This window comes from Amblyraja radiata, chromosome 5 (assembly GCF_010909765.2).
Source record: "Amblyraja radiata isolate CabotCenter1 chromosome 5, sAmbRad1.1.pri, whole genome shotgun sequence".
NCBI lineage: Eukaryota > Metazoa > Chordata > Chondrichthyes > Rajiformes > Rajidae > Amblyraja > Amblyraja radiata.
Window position 1 is genome coordinate 103,625,657 of NC_045960.1, and position 18,363 is coordinate 103,644,019.

The window sequence follows — 18,363 nt, forward strand, 5'->3', positions numbered from 1 at the left end:
CACACACACACACACCCAAAAATGCACACATGATAAACACACACACAACAATCAGGTCACACCTCCTGATGACTGAGTCTGTGTGTGTGTGTTTATGTGGCACACACACACACACACACACACACACACACACACACACACACACACACACACACACACACACACAAACACACACACACAGACTCCGTCATCAGTAGGTGTGACCTGATTGTTTAAACGGCGAGGCTTTTGACCGATGCGATTGTACTACTGCTTAACGGGCTGATGTGTGAGGGAGAGGAGAGACGTCGTCTCTCAGGCGCCACGGATTCTGCCTCTGGTTACAGTAAATCCGCCGTTTGCAAAGGTATTATGTACACGTCACATAGTGATAAACGAGGGGTTTTCAGCAACTTAATTCTATTTGTTTAGAGAGAGAGAGAGAGAGAGAGAGAGAGAGAGAGAGAGAGAGAGAAAATAAATAATCTCCAGATGCAAAAGGTCTTCTGAGCTGAGCCATTCGGACAGAGAGTGGCTGAACACTGGGCGGGCATGGTCTTTGAAATGAGGATGGTGCGTTTGACGACAACTCCTTGTTCATTATTTTTTGAAGGGATCCTGGCGCGTTTGGCTTGAACTCATTGCTCCATGAGTTAGACGTGGGGGCGATGCTTCTGATTCCTTTCTCCCTCCGCACCACTCCACCCCACCCCAGCATATAGACACACACACACACACACCCTCACTCCCCCCCACCCACGCACAACATGTGATTTGAGAACAGCGATTCCGTGCCCTACACAGCCAGCCACACACGCGAGTGTGTGTGCGAACGGGGAAGCCGCCGAGACTCGCTCACTGAGTGGGAATTAAAGATAAATTGTCAACCAGCGGAACCACACGCCGTGTATCCAAAGTACGGCAAAAAGAAAACACCCCTACTTTAAAACCCGAGGGGCACAAGGAAATGAGTGCGTTCAGTGGCGTTTAGAGCGCTCCTGCTAATGTACCAGTAGCCAAAGGCATTGACGAAGTCAGGTATTTATTCATTCATTTGTTCCATATCTCTCTGCATCACCGTGTGTATCTCTCGTTTCCCTTTCCCCTGAAGAAGGTTCTCTACCCGAACCGTCACCTATTCCCCCCCTTTCCAGAGATGCTGCCTGTCCCGCTGAGTTACTCCAGTTTTTTTGTGTCTATCCTCGATTTAAACCAGCATCTGCAGTTCCTTCCGACATAATAACATTTCATGTATTTTGTGTCAAATACAACAAATATGCCTTTACGTCGCGATTAACCTTGCTGGGACTGTGCGTGGCAATGCGATTTAAGACCATCTATGCAAAAAAATATATAATTATTGTGGGTGGATAGACGAATGATAAGTTTGGAAAGGATTGGCTGGGTTAGAGCTGTCCCGGGTAGCCATGAAATAGATACAGCAGATAGATCGCGGGGTTTTTGTTTATTGGACTGCAGACCGGGCTAATGAAATGGTTTTGCGAGAAGCCATCTCGCCCGTGTTCAACAATGCTCATGAAGCGCTCACTTTGTGCAGTTAACAGTAGGGTGCTCTGTCTTTTTTCTTGGCGGCTTGCTCCGTTGATTGCGAGTCTCTACAGAACATGCCCCTTTAGTCGCGCTGGGCAGTGACCCAACCATCCTTGGCTCGGGCGTCGAGCTGAATGATAAGGAAGGACCTATTCTTCGCCAGTTCTGCATGTGGACGCGTGAGACGCGGACGCCTTAGTCGAACGAATGGCACACTTTGCTGTCCTCAATGAAGTGTAGGAACACTTGGTCAAACGACTAGGACGGTGCGCGCTCTCTCTCTGTGTCTCTCTCTGTCTCTCTCTTTGTGGGTGTCTCTGTGTCTCTCTTTGTGTGTGTGTCTGTGTATCTCTCTGTGTCTCTCTGTCTGTCTCTCTGTTTCTCCCTCTGTCTCTCCCTCTCTGTCCCTCTGTCTCCCTCCCTCTGTCTCTCCCTCTCTGTGTGTGTCTCTCTCTCTGTCTCTCTCTCTCTCTGTATCTCTCTCTCTGTCTCTCTCTCTCTCTGTCTCTCTGTCTATCTCTCTCTGTCTCTCTCTCTCTCTCTGTCTCTCTGTCTCTCTGTCTCTCTGTCTCTCTGTCTCTGTGTCTCTCCCTCCCTCTGTCCCTCTGTCTCTCCTCCCTCTGTCCCCCTGTCTCTCCCTCCCTCTGTCTCTCCCTCTCTGTGTGTGTGTCTCTCTCTGTCTCTGTCTCTCTCTCCCTGTCTCTCTCTCTGTCGCTCTCTCTGTCTCTCTCGCTCTCTCTGTCATTCGGGAAAACCACACGGCCCCTTGCTCATCCAGCGTGTTTTGGGAGACTTTAACGCCGGGTTCAGTCCCTGACACGATTGTGAGTATTATTTTCCTTATTATTAGTTCCAAGGTCCCCGGGTTAATTTTATTTTTATTTTGGAACGAACAGAGGGCATAACTAACTACCACGCACATTCACAGTCGGAAGAACGGTCTCGACCCGAAACATCGCCTATTCCTTTTTCTCCAGAGACGCTGTCTGACCTGCTGAGTTACTCCGGCTTTTTGTGTCCACCAGTTCTCATGTACATGTATACCAGTTCCAATGTATACCAGTTCTCATGTACATGAGGCTACGGGTGATTTGCTTTGACCGAAAGGGTTTTTATTTGAGACCGAAAACGAAATCGACCGGAGCCACCTCCGGCTGTTCAGCAGGTGGAGAGAAAGAAGAAATAACAGTGTGTGTAACCACGCTACCAGCCGCTGAGGCGAACGGACAGGGTAGCAGCGCCAGAGACCCGGGTTCGATCCCGACTACGGGTGCTGTCTGTACGGAGTTTGTACGTTCTCACCGTGACCTGCGTGGGTTTTCTCCGAGATCTTCGGTTTCCCCTCTCACACTCCAAATTATCGGCTTGGTATAAATGTAAAATTGTCCCTCGTGTGTGTAGGATAGTGTTAATGTGCGGGGTTCGGTGCGGACTCGATGGGCCGAAGGGCCTGTTTCCGCGCTGTATATCTAAACTAAACTCAACAGGTGATGGGCGACTGGGGGTGAAGCACCGAGTTCGTTGAGGCGTGGAGTCAAGAGTCCAGGGTCTGCCCGCACGGAGATGCGTCTGAACGCTGCCTTTCTCCAGAATTTGCAAAATAAAAACCCTTTCCTGCCCCTAAAGTCTCCAAATCAAGAACACACACACACACACACACCCAGCATCCGGTGCCCCCCACCCCACACACACACACACATTTTCCATCGGTAGGTTTAAGCGGGAGCCTTCTCAAGAGTTGAATGGAGGCAGAAGAACGGGGTTAGGAGAGAGAGATAGATCAACCACGATTGAATGACAGAGTAGACTTGATGGGCCGAATGGGCTAATTCTGCTCCTAATCACTTCAATCAAAAAAGCGCCGTAACATTGGCTGAGTGGCGAGCGGTAAATTAGCGCAGATTCTGCAGCAACTGGTCTGCGGGCGACAGGTTGACCCGTTCTCTCTCATTCCGCTCGCATCCAACCGGTAGCAATCACAGACAGCAAAGCAGAAAGGGTTGTGGAAATGATTGCATGTATCACCAGCGCGTTTTTAGACTTGCAAATAACAAAAAAATAATCAGTTTTTAAATCGCTTTTGGGATATCACCTTATAAACCGACCTTTGTAACCCAGTGGGCGTTGCTATCTCCAGTATAAAGCCGCGCTTTGTACATTGGTTCGCGTGTTGGGGATGATTGAGTGACATTTACACGCCCACTTTGATGGTCTGCCTTTCTAACTTCATTCATCCCGGGATCACCGCTTGCACGTGTGGTAATGGCCAGACGGGGTCGCTAGTGGTCCTGGTTTAGCTCGGGGCGCCCCTGGTTCGCACCTTCCTTGCAAAAGAAGCTAATGTGATTCCTGCTTCTGTTCTGAACCGCCCAATCTGACACTGCCTTTCACCGACAACGGCATAAAGTGGTAAAGAGACTTTAATGGAGAGTTGGATATAGCTCTTAGGGCTAACGGAATCTGGGGATAGAAACATAGAAAATAGAAACATAGAAAATAGGTGCAGGAGGAGGCCATTCGGCCCTTCGAGCAAGCACCGCCATTCACAGTGATCATGGCTGATCATCCCCAATCAAGATCACGCAAGATCATTTTGACCGGCGGTGCTGGCTCGAACCGAAGGGCCGAATGGCCTGCTCCTGCACCAATTTTCTATGTGAAATATGCAAGTTGTAAAGGAAAGAGCCACATACGTCTATTTCTTTAACTCGAAGATAGACACAATATGCTAGAATAACACAGCGGGACAGGCAGCATCTGTGGGGAGAAGGAATGGGTGACTTTCGGATCCAGACCCTTCTGCAGACCCGACACATCACCCTATCCAGAAATGCCGCTGTCCCGCTGAGTTACTCCAGCATTTTGTGTCTATCTTCGGTGTAAACCAGCATCTGCAGTTCCTTTTTACACACGGCAGATATCGGGTCTGAAGAAGGGTTTCGACCCATTCCTTTTCCCCAGAGATGCTGCCTGATCCGCTGAGTTACTCCGGCATTTTTGGTGTAAACCAGCATCTGGAGTTCATTTTTATTAAAATACACTATTTTGGGGATTGGCGAATAAGCAGGAATTGAACCATTTTTCTCATTTATGTCTTAGTACAAAGGAAGGCATTGCATATTGACTGATAATTTCTAAGTATGTATATATATATATATATATATATATATATGTGTGTGTGTGTGTGTGTGTGTGTGTGTGTGTGTGTGTGTGTGTGTGTGTGTGTGTGTGTGTGTGTGTGAAAGATACATCTATATATATATCTGAAACAATTAAGGATGTTTTTCATTGATAAATAGCCAGTTTATTTTAGTTTAATTTAGTATTGTTTTTTCTCACGCAAGGCAGATGTAACCATTGCCTTTTCTGGCAATCCAACCATTGCGAACTGTATTCTGATTAGTAACCGACCTCCATATCAATAAACTGTCCAGTGCAGTCAGAAGATAGTCACAAAATGCTGGAGTAACTCAGCGGGACAGGCAGCATCTCTGGAGAGAAGGAATGGGTGACGAATGGGCGATGGAATGCCCGTCCCGCTGAGTTACACCAGCATTTTGTGTCTATCTTCGGTGTAAATCTGCAGTTCCTTCCTGCACAGTGCAGTTAACTGCCTTGCCACCGCGATCACCGTGCTTAAATGTGAAATGGGTTAATTCTGGTTGCGCAGGCTCGCAATCAGCGGTAGGAACGTCACTTAAAAACGACAGAGTTAATATTGTAATATTTGTTTTAACCCCAATGATTTATACCATCCTTTGGAAGAAAAGGTCGCAAATTTGCCCCCAACAGATCATGTGGGTCAGAGAATTGGATGGGACAGCTCTAGGTCGATATCACATAATCTCGGATGCTGATTTGATGAGGACAAGCGAAGAGTATTTGTTGACTAAAAATGTGTAGGAAGGAACTGCAGATGCTGGTTTAAACCGAAGATAGACACAAAATGCTGGAGTAACTCGGCTGGACAGGCAGCATCTCTGGAGAGAATTAATGGGTGACGTTTCGGGTCTGCAGAAGAGTCTCGTCCCGACACGTCACTCATAGGGCTCTTAAAAATAGCGGAGTCAGGGGATATGGGGAGAAGGCATTGGGGATGATCAGCCATGAGCACATTGACTGGCTCGAAGGGCCGAATGGTCTACTCCCGCACCTATTGTCTATTGTCATTCCTTGTCTCCAGAGATGCTGCCTTTCCCGCTGAGTTACTCCAGCATTTCTTGTCTATCTTTGTACCTGTCCACTGCCCTTTCAGTCAAAATGCAACAGTTCCTGACAGTTCCTGACAGTTTGTTAGTCCCATCCTCGTCTAACAAACCCACACCCAGGCCATGAACGCGACACTGGGGATAGATAGTCCGTCTGTCAATACCTCCCGTCTCCCATTCCTTCTCTCCAGAGATGCTGCCTGCCTGACCCGCTACGTTGCTCCAGCATTTTATGTTTTATCATCGGCCATGACCCATATAAAGTCTACGGGCGCGATTTCCTTAAAAGTGGAACCTGCGTGTGTGTTTTTGTGTGGGACGATGAAACTCGTTATTTAAAAACACAATTGCACAGGTGCGAATAATCTCCCTTGTAGATATTATTCCATTCATTCTATCTCTTGCCCGCTCCGCCGCCCCTAGATGCATGCACACCCACACCAGCAGTAGATCTGGTGGCGGGTCCCATCGCGTCCTTGCACTTTTAGATGTGGCGTTAAAAAAATAACCGATATTCTCCTGAGAGAAACCTCCTGGCTCAACGGCCGCAGTAAGATTTTAATAACCCGGGGAGGGTCAACGATTGGGAGAGGGGAAGGGGTGCCGAGTTAGTCAGAGGGAGGAGAGAGGAGATGAGTGTGGGGGACGCTGATGGGAATCAGTGTGACCTGCAGATGTCGGTAAGCCAGATTTTAGGTCCCGTCTCCCGCTCCCCGTCACATCTAAATGCTCCACGTCAGACAAGCGTGTGTGTGTGTGTGTGTGAGAGAGAAAGACAGAGAGAGACCGAGAGAGCGCAGCGGTGCGGCGAGAGCACGTATATTTTTAGATGTTCTTTTTTTGCCAATTGATTGAGCTGCCGTCTGAATGCGTTCGATATTGATTCTTATCACTGGATATTTTTTCTTGTTCCCTCTCTCCTCCTCCCGCCCCACCCCCCTCCATTCTCTCACCCCCCCCCCCCCTCCCTGTGTGTCTGTTCTCTCTGTGTCTCCCTCTCCCTCTCTCTCTCCCTACCCCCTCCAACCTCCCCGTCCCACGCCCTCATCGCCCCCTTTCAGCGCCACCGCTCGGGACTTGTGCATGGATTTCTCCAAGATTCTGGGAGTCTGAAAAACATGGATGTCCCGCCATTCCTTGCAGCGGAATAGTGCGTTTCTGCGCAGTGAATGAACGAAGAACATGCAGGGCTTGCTAATGCATTGAGGGGCATACGCTGTCTCCAGTCTGCCTCTCCGTGACCATGTCGTGATCTTTTTCCGCGGGGCCACCGACCGCTCTTCCTCGCCGTCAACCCCATCCAACCGTGGACCCTGATATCGCCGACAACAAACACACAAACACACACACACACGCTGAGTAGCAGAGAGGGGGGAATACGCCCCTGGAATTGATACACCTGCAAACATCATGAAGATTATCTCTCCGCTTCTAAGCGATCTGGTCTTTGAGTATTGGATTCGACTCTTTCTCTGCCTCGTGTGGACGGGCTATTCTGAAGGAATGCCGCATGTTCTGAGATTCGGTAAGGACAATGTTTTTTATCTTGTTGATATTTGCCGGATCTGATTTTCAGACGCGGGGCATGTTGAACTTGGGCTGGCTCGGTGCGGACGGGCGGCGGGTACATGAGGTGACCCCCTCCCTCCCCCTGTAATGTCCGACACCATTTAGAGCTTTGAGATGGTCTAGGTTGTTTGCTGCAGTTCGTATAGCCCGGCTTATGACAACGAGCCGACTGCCCCGTACTGACTTTGTCGTCTCTGATGCTCCGTGGTGGGATATGTTTTTTGTTTGTTTTGGTTCAACTGCTGAGAACATCATTCAATCCACGGTGAAGTTAATATTCCTGTGCCGTCGGTCAATGCGGAAACACCTTTCAATTCACTGTCTTGTGTGGGACAGGACTCAGGTGCCCTCGGCCTGATAAGTGTTACTGGATGGTCTTTGATGGAGACAGACTCAGTGTCTCCTCATCCGTGCGTGTTCTGGTTAATTATGCTCCAGCATTTTAAGTCAAACTGTTTCAACATCATGCAGAAAAATGATCAACCGACTAGATCTGACCAGGAGGCTGGGTTGGAACTGTCAGTGTCAATATGCGTGCGTTCCTCACAAATACATACCCGCACTTGGGAGATTCCTAGATGAAACTGAATAGCATGTGCTAAGTAAGGGTTTGATGTGTTAATAAACTCCGTCAGCATGGTTGCAATTAATTTCGGGGACGGGGATGCGTGGCTCTATGTGGAATACCGCCACACAATTAAAATGCTCTCGACTGACGCGCGAAATCAACTGTTAATCAATTAGCGCGCTGTGTTTGCAAATAATTTAGTGGGGAATCGAGACGCCTTACTTAAGTAAGGCAGGTTTGATCAATTAACCGAGGGAGAAAGATAGATAGATAGACCGAAAATATAACGTCTGCTATTAAAAATCTTAGCCTGTGCGAGTGTGGATATTCGATTATTATTGGGAACTTACAAGTGTTTGCACGGAAATCCGGAGAAAGGGCTGGATATTGGGCTTGAAGGATATGTATAGACGGTCCCAGATGCAACAAGTACTGGGGATGAAAGCGCACATATTTTTGAGCACCCTTTTGACAATGGTCACGGCACCAGTTTGGTTCATATTGGTCTGATGTGCCTGGTCCTCTTTGTGGTGTGCGGTTAATTCCCCTGTAGTCAGTCGGGCGTTGATCTGAACTGTGAGCGGCGTTATTAAAAGAGCGATTCTCCCAACATCACATAACATCGCCCCAGACTCCCGGCCACTTCCTTTCCTGTTAATGGGGACGGTGGGGGAGAGGAGGGTGGCGAAGCGGACACATTTTTTTTCACCTACTCCCCTGCTCTCCTGATGAAATTTGAATCTTAACTACCCTCTCGCAACAAGCGCGGCCGCTTCCTTACCGACGCTAGGCATTGAAAGGCGTGGAAGCAAGTTACAGTCAACAGATGGTTGCTGGAAGTGAGAATATGCGCATTAACCTGAACTGGAGCCGCTGCTGTGTGTGATATGATTACGAGCGGCAATTGATGCAATTATCTCCTAATTTATCCCTAGCATCCAAGTTGCCGGTAATAGATATATCGCCCAAACCTATCCCCTCTATCGACACCGTCAGGCCACTCCAGTGTAGGGTGGCGCTCCAAAGCTGGGAGCATTTGTTTCGATCGACTTCTGCTTAGACATGCCGCTTGGATTGAAAGAACAGCACTTTAAATTCGAGCATCGCGGAATGTTTTATTGCGCTTGTAGAGTCCTTTCAGTGTGCGATATGACTTCCAACCAGGATTCAATTACAAGGTGTTTTACTTTTCTTGACCATGTTCCCTGGTCTTTTTTGGAGCGGCATATCCCTTGTTAATTACGGCCGTGTTAATCCTTATAGCTCGAGTCCCTTCACCTAACAGTGTTCCGACCGAAAGTTGACTGGATCTAATTCTACATTGATACACTCAGATCTGTTTTTACCGCGGCCATCTATAGTTTGTAAATATTTGTAATTAACGCCCAGACGAGAAATACATACTCATAATTTTAATTGCGAAAAACCCCCCACGATGGATTGCACCCCAGATCCATTCAATGTTGTAACCGGTTGCTTTGGCACTGGCTCTTTGAAAGCAAGCAGACCGAGATTTGACGCGAGCTTGCATCGCTGCTATAAGGACAGGCAAGAGAGGGAGAGACGGCGATGTCAGCGAGCACTGTTTAAAAGGCAGGCCGCATCTTCATCGAGGCAGCACTATAGCAACGCGCGTTGACTTGAAAAATTCCAGTCACCGCGTTTGAAATGTATCATTACCTCTTATTGTCTTATAATAGCCCAGAACAAATCGCCAAGTTGTCGTCCTCAACATTTGATATGGGTTGGATAAACACAACATGCTGGAGTAACTCAGCGGGACAGGCGGCATCTCTGGATAGGAGGAATGGGTGGCGTTTCAGGTCGAGAGACCCTTCTTCAGACTAGAGTCAGGGGAGAGGGAAACTAGAGATGTGAAAGGGAAAGGTGTGAAAACGACAGATCAAAGCAGACGGTGATCAAGGAAATGAAGATGGTTCATTGTTAACTGAGAGGAAGGTGACAACGAGGCATAAAATCGGAACGATATGAAGAAGATATGAAAACTATGAAGAAGGGTCTCGACAACTAACGTTACCTATTACTTTTCTCCAGAGATGCTGTCTGACCCGCTGAGTTACTCCAGCTTTTTGTGTCTATCTTCAGAAAAAAATATATGAGGTTTCTCTACTGTTAACGGTGGCGGGTTGGTCAGGCGGCGTAACCTTTCCCATTTGTATTGGCGAGGTCGAGAGGCGACTCGGGACTCGACTACAAGGGTCAGCGCACTGAGGAACTAACACCGTGACATTGCACGTTGATTTTAAGACGGCCCTGTGTCTGCTAACTGAGAAGTGATCAAGCCTTGTTATGTATGAACATGCCTTACTTGACAAGTAGCCTTCAAACCACCAGTTCTCCAATTGTCCACATAAAACATTATAATTGTGACATGAATGCCGAGAGCGGATCCACAAAAGTAGTTTGGTAGCTGTGCTCAAGGCAGCAACTCCCCCCTCCCCCCTTCGTCCCTCACCCCATCCGACATATATTCCTCCAACACGTCACTAACACACTTGGAGGAATGCACAGAATATATTTATTTCTGAATGAGTAAAAAGTTCCGATCCATTGATATGAATCAAAAGGGTATTCATATTATAATAATAATAAATAATAATAACACTAAAACACAATAATAATAATGTAATAATAATAATAACGACAATGACATTAAGGTCATGCTTCTCCGAAGGAAAAAAAAATCTCACACTGGGTTAAAACGGGGACGAGGAGGAATTTCTTTAGCCAGAGTGTGATGAATCTGTGGAATTCATTGGCACAAACGGCGGTGGAGGCCAAGATACTAGATTTAAAACAAGATGAGAGAGAGAGGTTCTTGATTAGTACGGGAATCAAAGGTTATGGTGAGAAGGCAGGAGAATGGGGTTGAGAGGGAAATATGGAGCAGTCTTGTTTGAAGGGCGGAGTAGACTCGATAGGCCGAATGGCATAATTCTGTTCCTGTCCTGTGATCTTACGGGTCTTATAATGTTTGTCTTCAGAAATATTAAATACCTCTGTCTCTTTAACAAATAAGTTTAGCATTATATTGTCGATAAGTGTATGGAATGAGCTGCCAGAGGAGGTAGTTGAAGCAGGTACTATCGCCACCTATACGAATCATTTTGACAGGTACATGGATAGGACAGGTTTAGAGGGGTATGGGCCAAACGCAGGCAGGTGGGACTAGTGTAGCTGGGACATGTTTGTCGGTGTGGGCGATTTGGGCCGAAAGGCGTGATTCTACGCTATAATGACTTTATCTGGTCGGTGTGCCGCTGTTTTGGAAGGGATTCACACACCGACCGGGCAGATGTATAGGACTTGAGATTTGTGGACTGGTGTGGTTGAGGACGGCATTTTCCCCGCAGACCCTGTAACGTGCCGCTTGGCTCGGCTAACGCCGCTACTGGTACTGGAGAAACAATACTGATTTGAGTTTCAGCACCCGGGACAGCGGCAAGCACCCGCACCAGAAACCTGCCTTCGGAGGCAGAACAGCTATCGACACACGGTCAATGATAAACACAGCGTGGGTCGTGATCAGAAAGCACGGCGAGCTGCAGCGAGCAGGGAAGGCAACGGCGATGGGAGCAAGAGATAGCGCAGTGACATGGCCTGAACAAGAGGCCAACCTGCAAGAACAACATCAGAACACGACCACACTCTGCAAGCGGCCAGAGAGAAACCGCGGCCACAGTCTGCCACATGCATTTGAGTTATAACTGCAGCCGAAACACAGCCGGAAGGATTCACTAAATGGACTATTAATGCATCCTTTGTGTATTTCTGAAGAAGGGTCTCGACTCTAAATGTGACCCATCCATGTTCTCCAGAGGTCTGCTGACCTGCCGAGTTACTCCAGCACTTTATCATAGCCATGGAGTCATGCAGCGTGGAAACAGGCCCTTCGGCCCAACTTGCCCATGCCGCCCAACATGTCCCACTTTGCTAATCTCACCTGCCTACGTTTGGCCCACATCCCTCTAAACCTATACTATCCCTGCACATGTCTAGGTAGACAAAAGTGCTGGAGAAACTCAGCGGGTGCAGCAGCATCTATGGAGCGAAGGAAATAGGCAACCCTTCTAAACCACATGCCTAAATGTTTCTTAAAAGATGTGATAGTCCCTGCCTCAACTACCTCCTCCGGTAGCTCGTTCCATACACCCACCACCCCTTGTGTGGAAAAAATGTTCCTATTAAATCTTTCTCCCCTCATCTTAAATGATGCTCTCCAGAGATGCTGCCTGACCTGCTGAGTTAATCCAGCACCGTGTGTCCTTTCTCTTTGTTCATTGTTCATGACCATTGTCGCAGGTTAGAGACACGGCAAGATTCCCCACAACACTCCACCGACCGCTGCCACCACTCGCAACCATTAGCGAGCCAGTGGCGTGCAATAAGGAGTGTTGTGGACCAGAACACATTTTCGAAGCGATTCCAATTTCAGTTGTGGATCGGACAGGAGGCCAATGTCGCGTTTTTCACCCAAAGGGAAGGCCACAAATCCGAGCGAAGAGGCGGCGGTGGAAGGATGGGCGTCTAACGAGCATCGGGCGGGGTTAAAGGACTAGATGAATGAGCTACGGTGGGAATCGAAACAGGATCCAGGCAGCAAAGAGCAGACAAACAGGACGCCACAACAGCGTCCAGGGGTTCAACCTAACACAGCCCAAAAGTCTCAATATCGACGATTGACACAAAATGCTGGAGTAACTCAGCAGGACAGGCAGCATCTCTGGGGAGAAGGAATGGGTGACGTTTCGTGTCGAGTGCCGTCAATGAAACCTAAACACCTCCATTTACCGGTGTCATGTTCTGCAATGATGCTCTCTAAAGGAATTGGGCGAGGGGTTTCACCGGTCTTTGTTGCTGTTATTTTCGCCTCACTTATACTTTGCCCGCAGCATCAAACCTTCATTAAAACCGCCGGTCGCCCGGATAAACTCATGGTATGGTGAAAGAGGAAGAGAATCTAGTCTCAAGGTCACGGGCAGCCCGGCGTTTACCATTAGCAGTGGAAGCAAGGAGCCGAACATGGACGCAAAGTGCTGGAGTAACTCAGCGGGACAGGCAGCATCTCTGGAGAAAAGGAGCAATGTGACCACAGCCGGCCTGGGAGCGTGTGTGGGGAAGGACAAAGAAGATCTCCATCAGCCATCAACTAGATTCGCTGGCTCAGCTTCTAGAAACATAGAAACATAGAAAATAGGTGCGGGAGTAGGCCATTCGGCCCTTCGAGCCTGCACCGCCATTCAATATGATCATGGCTGATCATCCAACTCAGTATCCTGTACCTGCCTTCTCTCCCTTTAGCCACAAGGGCCACATCTAACTCCCTCTTAAATATAGTCAATGATCTGGCCTCAACTACCTTCTGTGGCAGAGAATCCCTGTGTGAAAAATGTTTTTCTCATCTCGGTCCTAAAAGATTTCCCCTTTATCCTTAAACTGCGACCCCTTGTTCTGGACTTCCCCAACATCAGGAACAATCTTCCTGTATCTAGCCTGTCCAACCCCTTAAGAATTTTGTAAGTTTCTATAAGATCCCCCTCAATCTTCTAAATTCTAGTGAGTACAAGCCGAGTCTATCCAGTCATTCTTCTTATGAAAGTTCTGACATCCCAGGAATTTACTAGAATGTTGCCTGGGTTTCAGCAACTAAGTTACAGAGAAAGGTTGAACAAGTTAGGGCTTTATTCTTTGGAGCGCAGAAGGTTAAGGGGGGACTTGATAGAGGTTTTTAAAATGATGAGAGGGATAGACAGAGTTGACGTGGAAAAGCTTTTCCCACTGAGAGTAGGGAAGATTCAAACAAGGGGACATGACTTGAGAATTAAGGGACTGAAGTTTAGGGGTAACATGAGGGGGAACTTCTTTACTCAGAGAGTGGTAGCTGTGTGGAATGAGCTTCAAGTGAAGGTGGTGGAGGCAGGTTCGTTTTTATCATTTAAAAATAAATTGGATAGTTATATGGATGGGAAAGGAATGGAGGGTTATGGTCTGAGCGCAGGTATATGGGACTTGGGGAGATTATGTGTTCGGCACGGACTAGAAGGGTTGAGATGGCCTGTTTCCGTGCTGTAATTGTTATATGGTTATATGGTTATATGAATCACTGGTGAACCTTCTCTGTACTCCCTCTATGGCAAGAATGTCCTTCCTCAGATTAGGGTTATCTCTCCCCAGATGCTGCCCGATCTGCTGCGTAGTGCAGAAATTCTCTGCTCTGGTTTCAGATTGCCAGCAGCTGTTTTAACTTTGGTCGAATAGTAGCTTGGTTTATCAATGATGTTAGACTTTAGAGATACAGCATGTTAACAGGCCCTTCGGCCCACCGAGTCATCGCCGTCCAGCGATCACACTAGCACATGAGCACTATCCTTCACACCGGCATGGGTGGTGGAGGCAGATACAATAGTGACATTTAAGGGGCTGTAAATATGCACATGGAAGTACAGGGAATTGTGGTATATGCATGACATACAGGGTGAATAAATTAATTTGACTTGCATCATGTTGGGCAGAAAGATTGTGGGCCAAATGACCTTTTCCTGTGCTGCACTATTCTATGTTCTATGTATGTTCATATGTTCATTAACTGATCTTCTTGAATGTATTTTCTCGATTATATCTCCCGATGCAACAATGGGGAGAAAGCAGGAATGGGTTACTGATTGTGGATGATCAGCCATATAATAATAACCATATAACAATTACAGCATGGAAACAGGCCATCTCGGCCCTTCTAGTCCATGCCGAACACTTATTCTCCCCTAGTCCCATCTACCTGCAGTCAGACCAGAACCCTCCATTCCTTTCCCGTCCATATAACTATCCAATTTATTTTTAAATGATAAAATCGAACCTGCCTCCACCACACAGCTACCACTCACTGAGTAAAGAAGTTCCCCCTCATGTTACACCTAAACTTCAGTCCCTTAATTCTCAAGTCATGTCATGTCCTCTTGTTTGAATCTTCCCTACTCTCAGTGGGAAAAGCTTATCCACGTCAACTCTGTCTATCACTCTCATCATTTTAAAGACCTCTATCAAGTCCCCCCTTAACCTTCTGCGCTCCAAAGAATAAAGACCTAACTTGTTCAACCTTTCTCTGTAACTTAGTTGCTGAAACCCAGGCAACATTCTAGTAAATCTCCTCTGTACTCACTCTATTTTGTTAACATCCTTCCTATAATTAGGCGACCAAAATTGTACACCATACTCCAGAACTGGCCTCACCAATGCCTTGTACAATTTTAACATTACATCCCAACTTCTATACTCAATGCTCTGATTTATAAAGGCCAGCACACCAAAAGCTTTCTTTACCACCCTATCTACATGAGATTCCACCTTCAGGGAACTGTGCACAGTTATTCCTAGATCCCTCTGTTCAATTGCATTCCTCAATTCACTACCATCACAGCCATGATCACATTAAATGGCGGTGCTGGCTCGAAGGGCCGAATGGCCTACTCCTGCACCTATGGTCTATTGCCTATCGACAGGTCAAAATATTATTGCGATTTATACCTGATGGAGGTAGACAAAAGTGCTGGAGAAACTCAGCGGGTGCAGCAGCATCTATGGAGCAAAGGACATAGGCAACCTTTCTGGCCAAAACCCTTCGTCGATTTTCCAGCATCTGCAGTTCCTTCTTAAAAACATTATATCTGATAGATTTGGGGATGGTGGCAAAATGGAGGCACCAAGCAACATAAAATTGTCATGGTAGACATTTTTTAATGGTTTTGTGGCTTTGTGGCTGATTGGATTAAATTGCCCTGTAGCAACTTAATTGAAAAAAGGCAATGGGGACTAGGCGGATATGGTGTTCTGCACCAGAGAAGAGAATAAAACTGATGAATGCCACATATAACATAATAGAGGAATGGCAGAATGGAATGAAGGAAGTCTGGACTGTTAATTTGGAATCCAATTTGAAGATCTCACTGTTCCAAGAGCAAGGAGCTATTGTGTACAAACTAGGAGTCTTGAGGGCGGCACAGTGGCGCAGCGCCAGAGACCCGGTTCCACTCTGACTATTTGTACGTTTGTACAAACAGCTGCTTTTTATTTGAGTTTGTACGTTCTCCCTGTGACCGCGTGGGTTTCCCCTGGGTGCTCTGGTCTCCTCCTACATTCCAAAGATGTGTGGGTTTGTAGGTTAATTAGCCTCGGTAAAAAATTGTAAATGGCCCCTAATGTGTAGGATAGTGCTGGTGATCACTGGTTGGCGCAGACTTGGTGGACCGAAGGACCTGTTTCCACGCTGCATCTCCAAAGTTAAAGTTAAAGTTAAAAAGAGTATATCCAACAATCTTTTAGCTTGTACCACACACACACACACACACACACACACACACACACACACACACACACACACACACACACACACACACACACACACACACACACATACACACACACACACACACACACACACACACACACACACTCATGCACACTGTATCTCTAAACTAAACAATAGTAAAGTTGCTCAGAAACAGTTCAATTTCTCATTGTAGAACCTGTCATTGGGGTAATTGTCTGAGATGGTAGCAATTGTCTAAGTTTACACATGAGGAACTGGTGCCCAGTTGCTTTCAAGGCAAGGGCAGCACGGTGGCGCAGCGGTAGAGTTGCTGCCTTACTGCGCTAGAGACCCGGGTTCGATCCTGACTATGGGTGCCGTCTATGTGGAGTTTGTACCTTCTATCTCTGACCTGCGTGGGTTTTCTCCGACATGTTCGGTTTTCTCCCAGAAGTTTTCTCCAAAGACGTACAGGTTTGTAGGTTAATTGCCTTAGTAGAAATGAAAAATTGTCCCTAGTGTGTGCAGGATAGTGTTAGTGTGTGGGGATCACTAGTCATCGGTGGGCCGAAGGGCCCGTTTCCATGCTGTATCTCTAAACACACACACACACACACACACACACACACACACACACACACACACACACACACACACACACACACACACACACACACACACACTAATTTTACCTTTTATCTGACATAATCTTGCAGCTTGCTGACCATTAAGTGAGATGGTTATTAATAATGAGAAAGTTTGTGAGTGTGATCTTTAGCCATTGATCAAAGGGTCTGGATTTCATTGTGCAATGATTCCCACTAATAGCCCACAGGTTGTGATAAAATAATGTATAATCTATACCCTCCAACAGCCATCAGGTATTGAACACTACTAACACCAACTAAACTCCAAACTACAAACTACATGGGTTGCACAAGGGGCTTTGTTTTGTTTTTGCATCATATTGGGTTTTTAATTTAATGAAGGTATTTTGTTTGTTGTCGTGTTATCTAGTTAGGAATGTGTTTACAAACCCGTTGTTGCTGCCGCTGAATGTAATAATTACATTGTTCCATTTTGGGACATACGAGAATAAAACTCTTTTGACTTAGTTTAGTTTAGAGATACAGCATGGAAACAGGCCCTTCGGCCCACCGAGTCCGCACTGACCAACGATCCCCACACATTAACACTATCCTACACACACAACACAATAGGGACAATTTTTACATATACTAAGCCAATTAACCTACAAACCTGTATGTCTTTGGAGTGTGGGACTCTCGACTACTGTTTTAAAATATGCGTGATAACTTAAGGCATGTGCTTGCTCACTTGATATCAGTGGAAACATAGAAACATAGAAAATAGATGCAGGAGGAGGCCATTTGGCCCTTCCATCTAACTCTCTCTTAAATCCATCCAGTGACTTGGCCTCCACTGCCCTCTGTGGCAGGGAATTCCATAAATTCACAACTCTCTGGATGAAAACGTTTTTTCTCACCTTAGTCTTAAATGAATTCCCCTTTATTCTAAGACTGTGGGAACATTTGTCCTGCATCTAGCTTGTCCAGTCCTTTTATAATTTTATATGTTTCTATAAAATTCCCCCTCATCCTTCGAAACTCCAGTGAATACAAGCCAGTCTTTTCAATCTTTCCTCATATGACAGTCCCACCATCCCAGGGATCAATCTCGTGAACCTACGCTGCACTGGCTCAATCACAAGGATGTCCTTCCTCAAATTAGGAGGCCAAAACTGTACACAATACGCCAGATGTGGTCTCACCAGGGCCCTATACAACTGCAGAAGAACCTCTTTACTCCTATACTGAAATCCTCTTGTTATGAAGGCCAACATTCCATTAGCTTTCTTCACTGCCTGCTGTACCTGCACGCCAACTTAGAAAACATGGAGTATAATCATAAACATAAGTGGCAAATTCATGGAAAATGATTCTGTATTGTGTCACATGCACATACGTAGTGCTCAATGTTGGAAACACAACATTGGCCTTTATCCTTTAACTGTGCATTGTGGACAGCTTGATTGTATAGTCTTTTCTTTGACTGGATAGCATGCAAACAGAAGCTTGTCACTGTACCTCGGTGCACGTGACACTAATAAATAACACTAAAATAAACAAGCACTTTTTGAATGA

The 18,363-nt window shown here is 46.6% G+C and overlaps 1 protein-coding gene across 2 annotated transcripts in view; it reads left to right on the forward strand.

Moving 5' to 3' along the window:
* The first annotated feature begins 821 nt into the window (after window positions 1-821).
* The window catches only part of grik2 (glutamate ionotropic receptor kainate type subunit 2), a 495,196-nt gene continuing 477,654 nt past the window's right edge, over window positions 822-18,363 (forward strand). The window contains exons 1-2 of one of the 2 annotated variants that reach the window (XM_033021917.1): window positions 822-1,017; window positions 6,800-7,263. In XM_033021917.1, the coding sequence (XP_032877808.1) occupies window positions 7,149-7,263 (115 nt within the window). In that variant the 5' untranslated portion in view covers window positions 822-1,017; window positions 6,800-7,148. Of the gene's footprint in view, window positions 1,018-2,177; window positions 2,355-6,799; window positions 7,264-18,363 lie in introns of those variants that run through there. The other variant, XM_033021916.1, reaches the window with a different exon arrangement.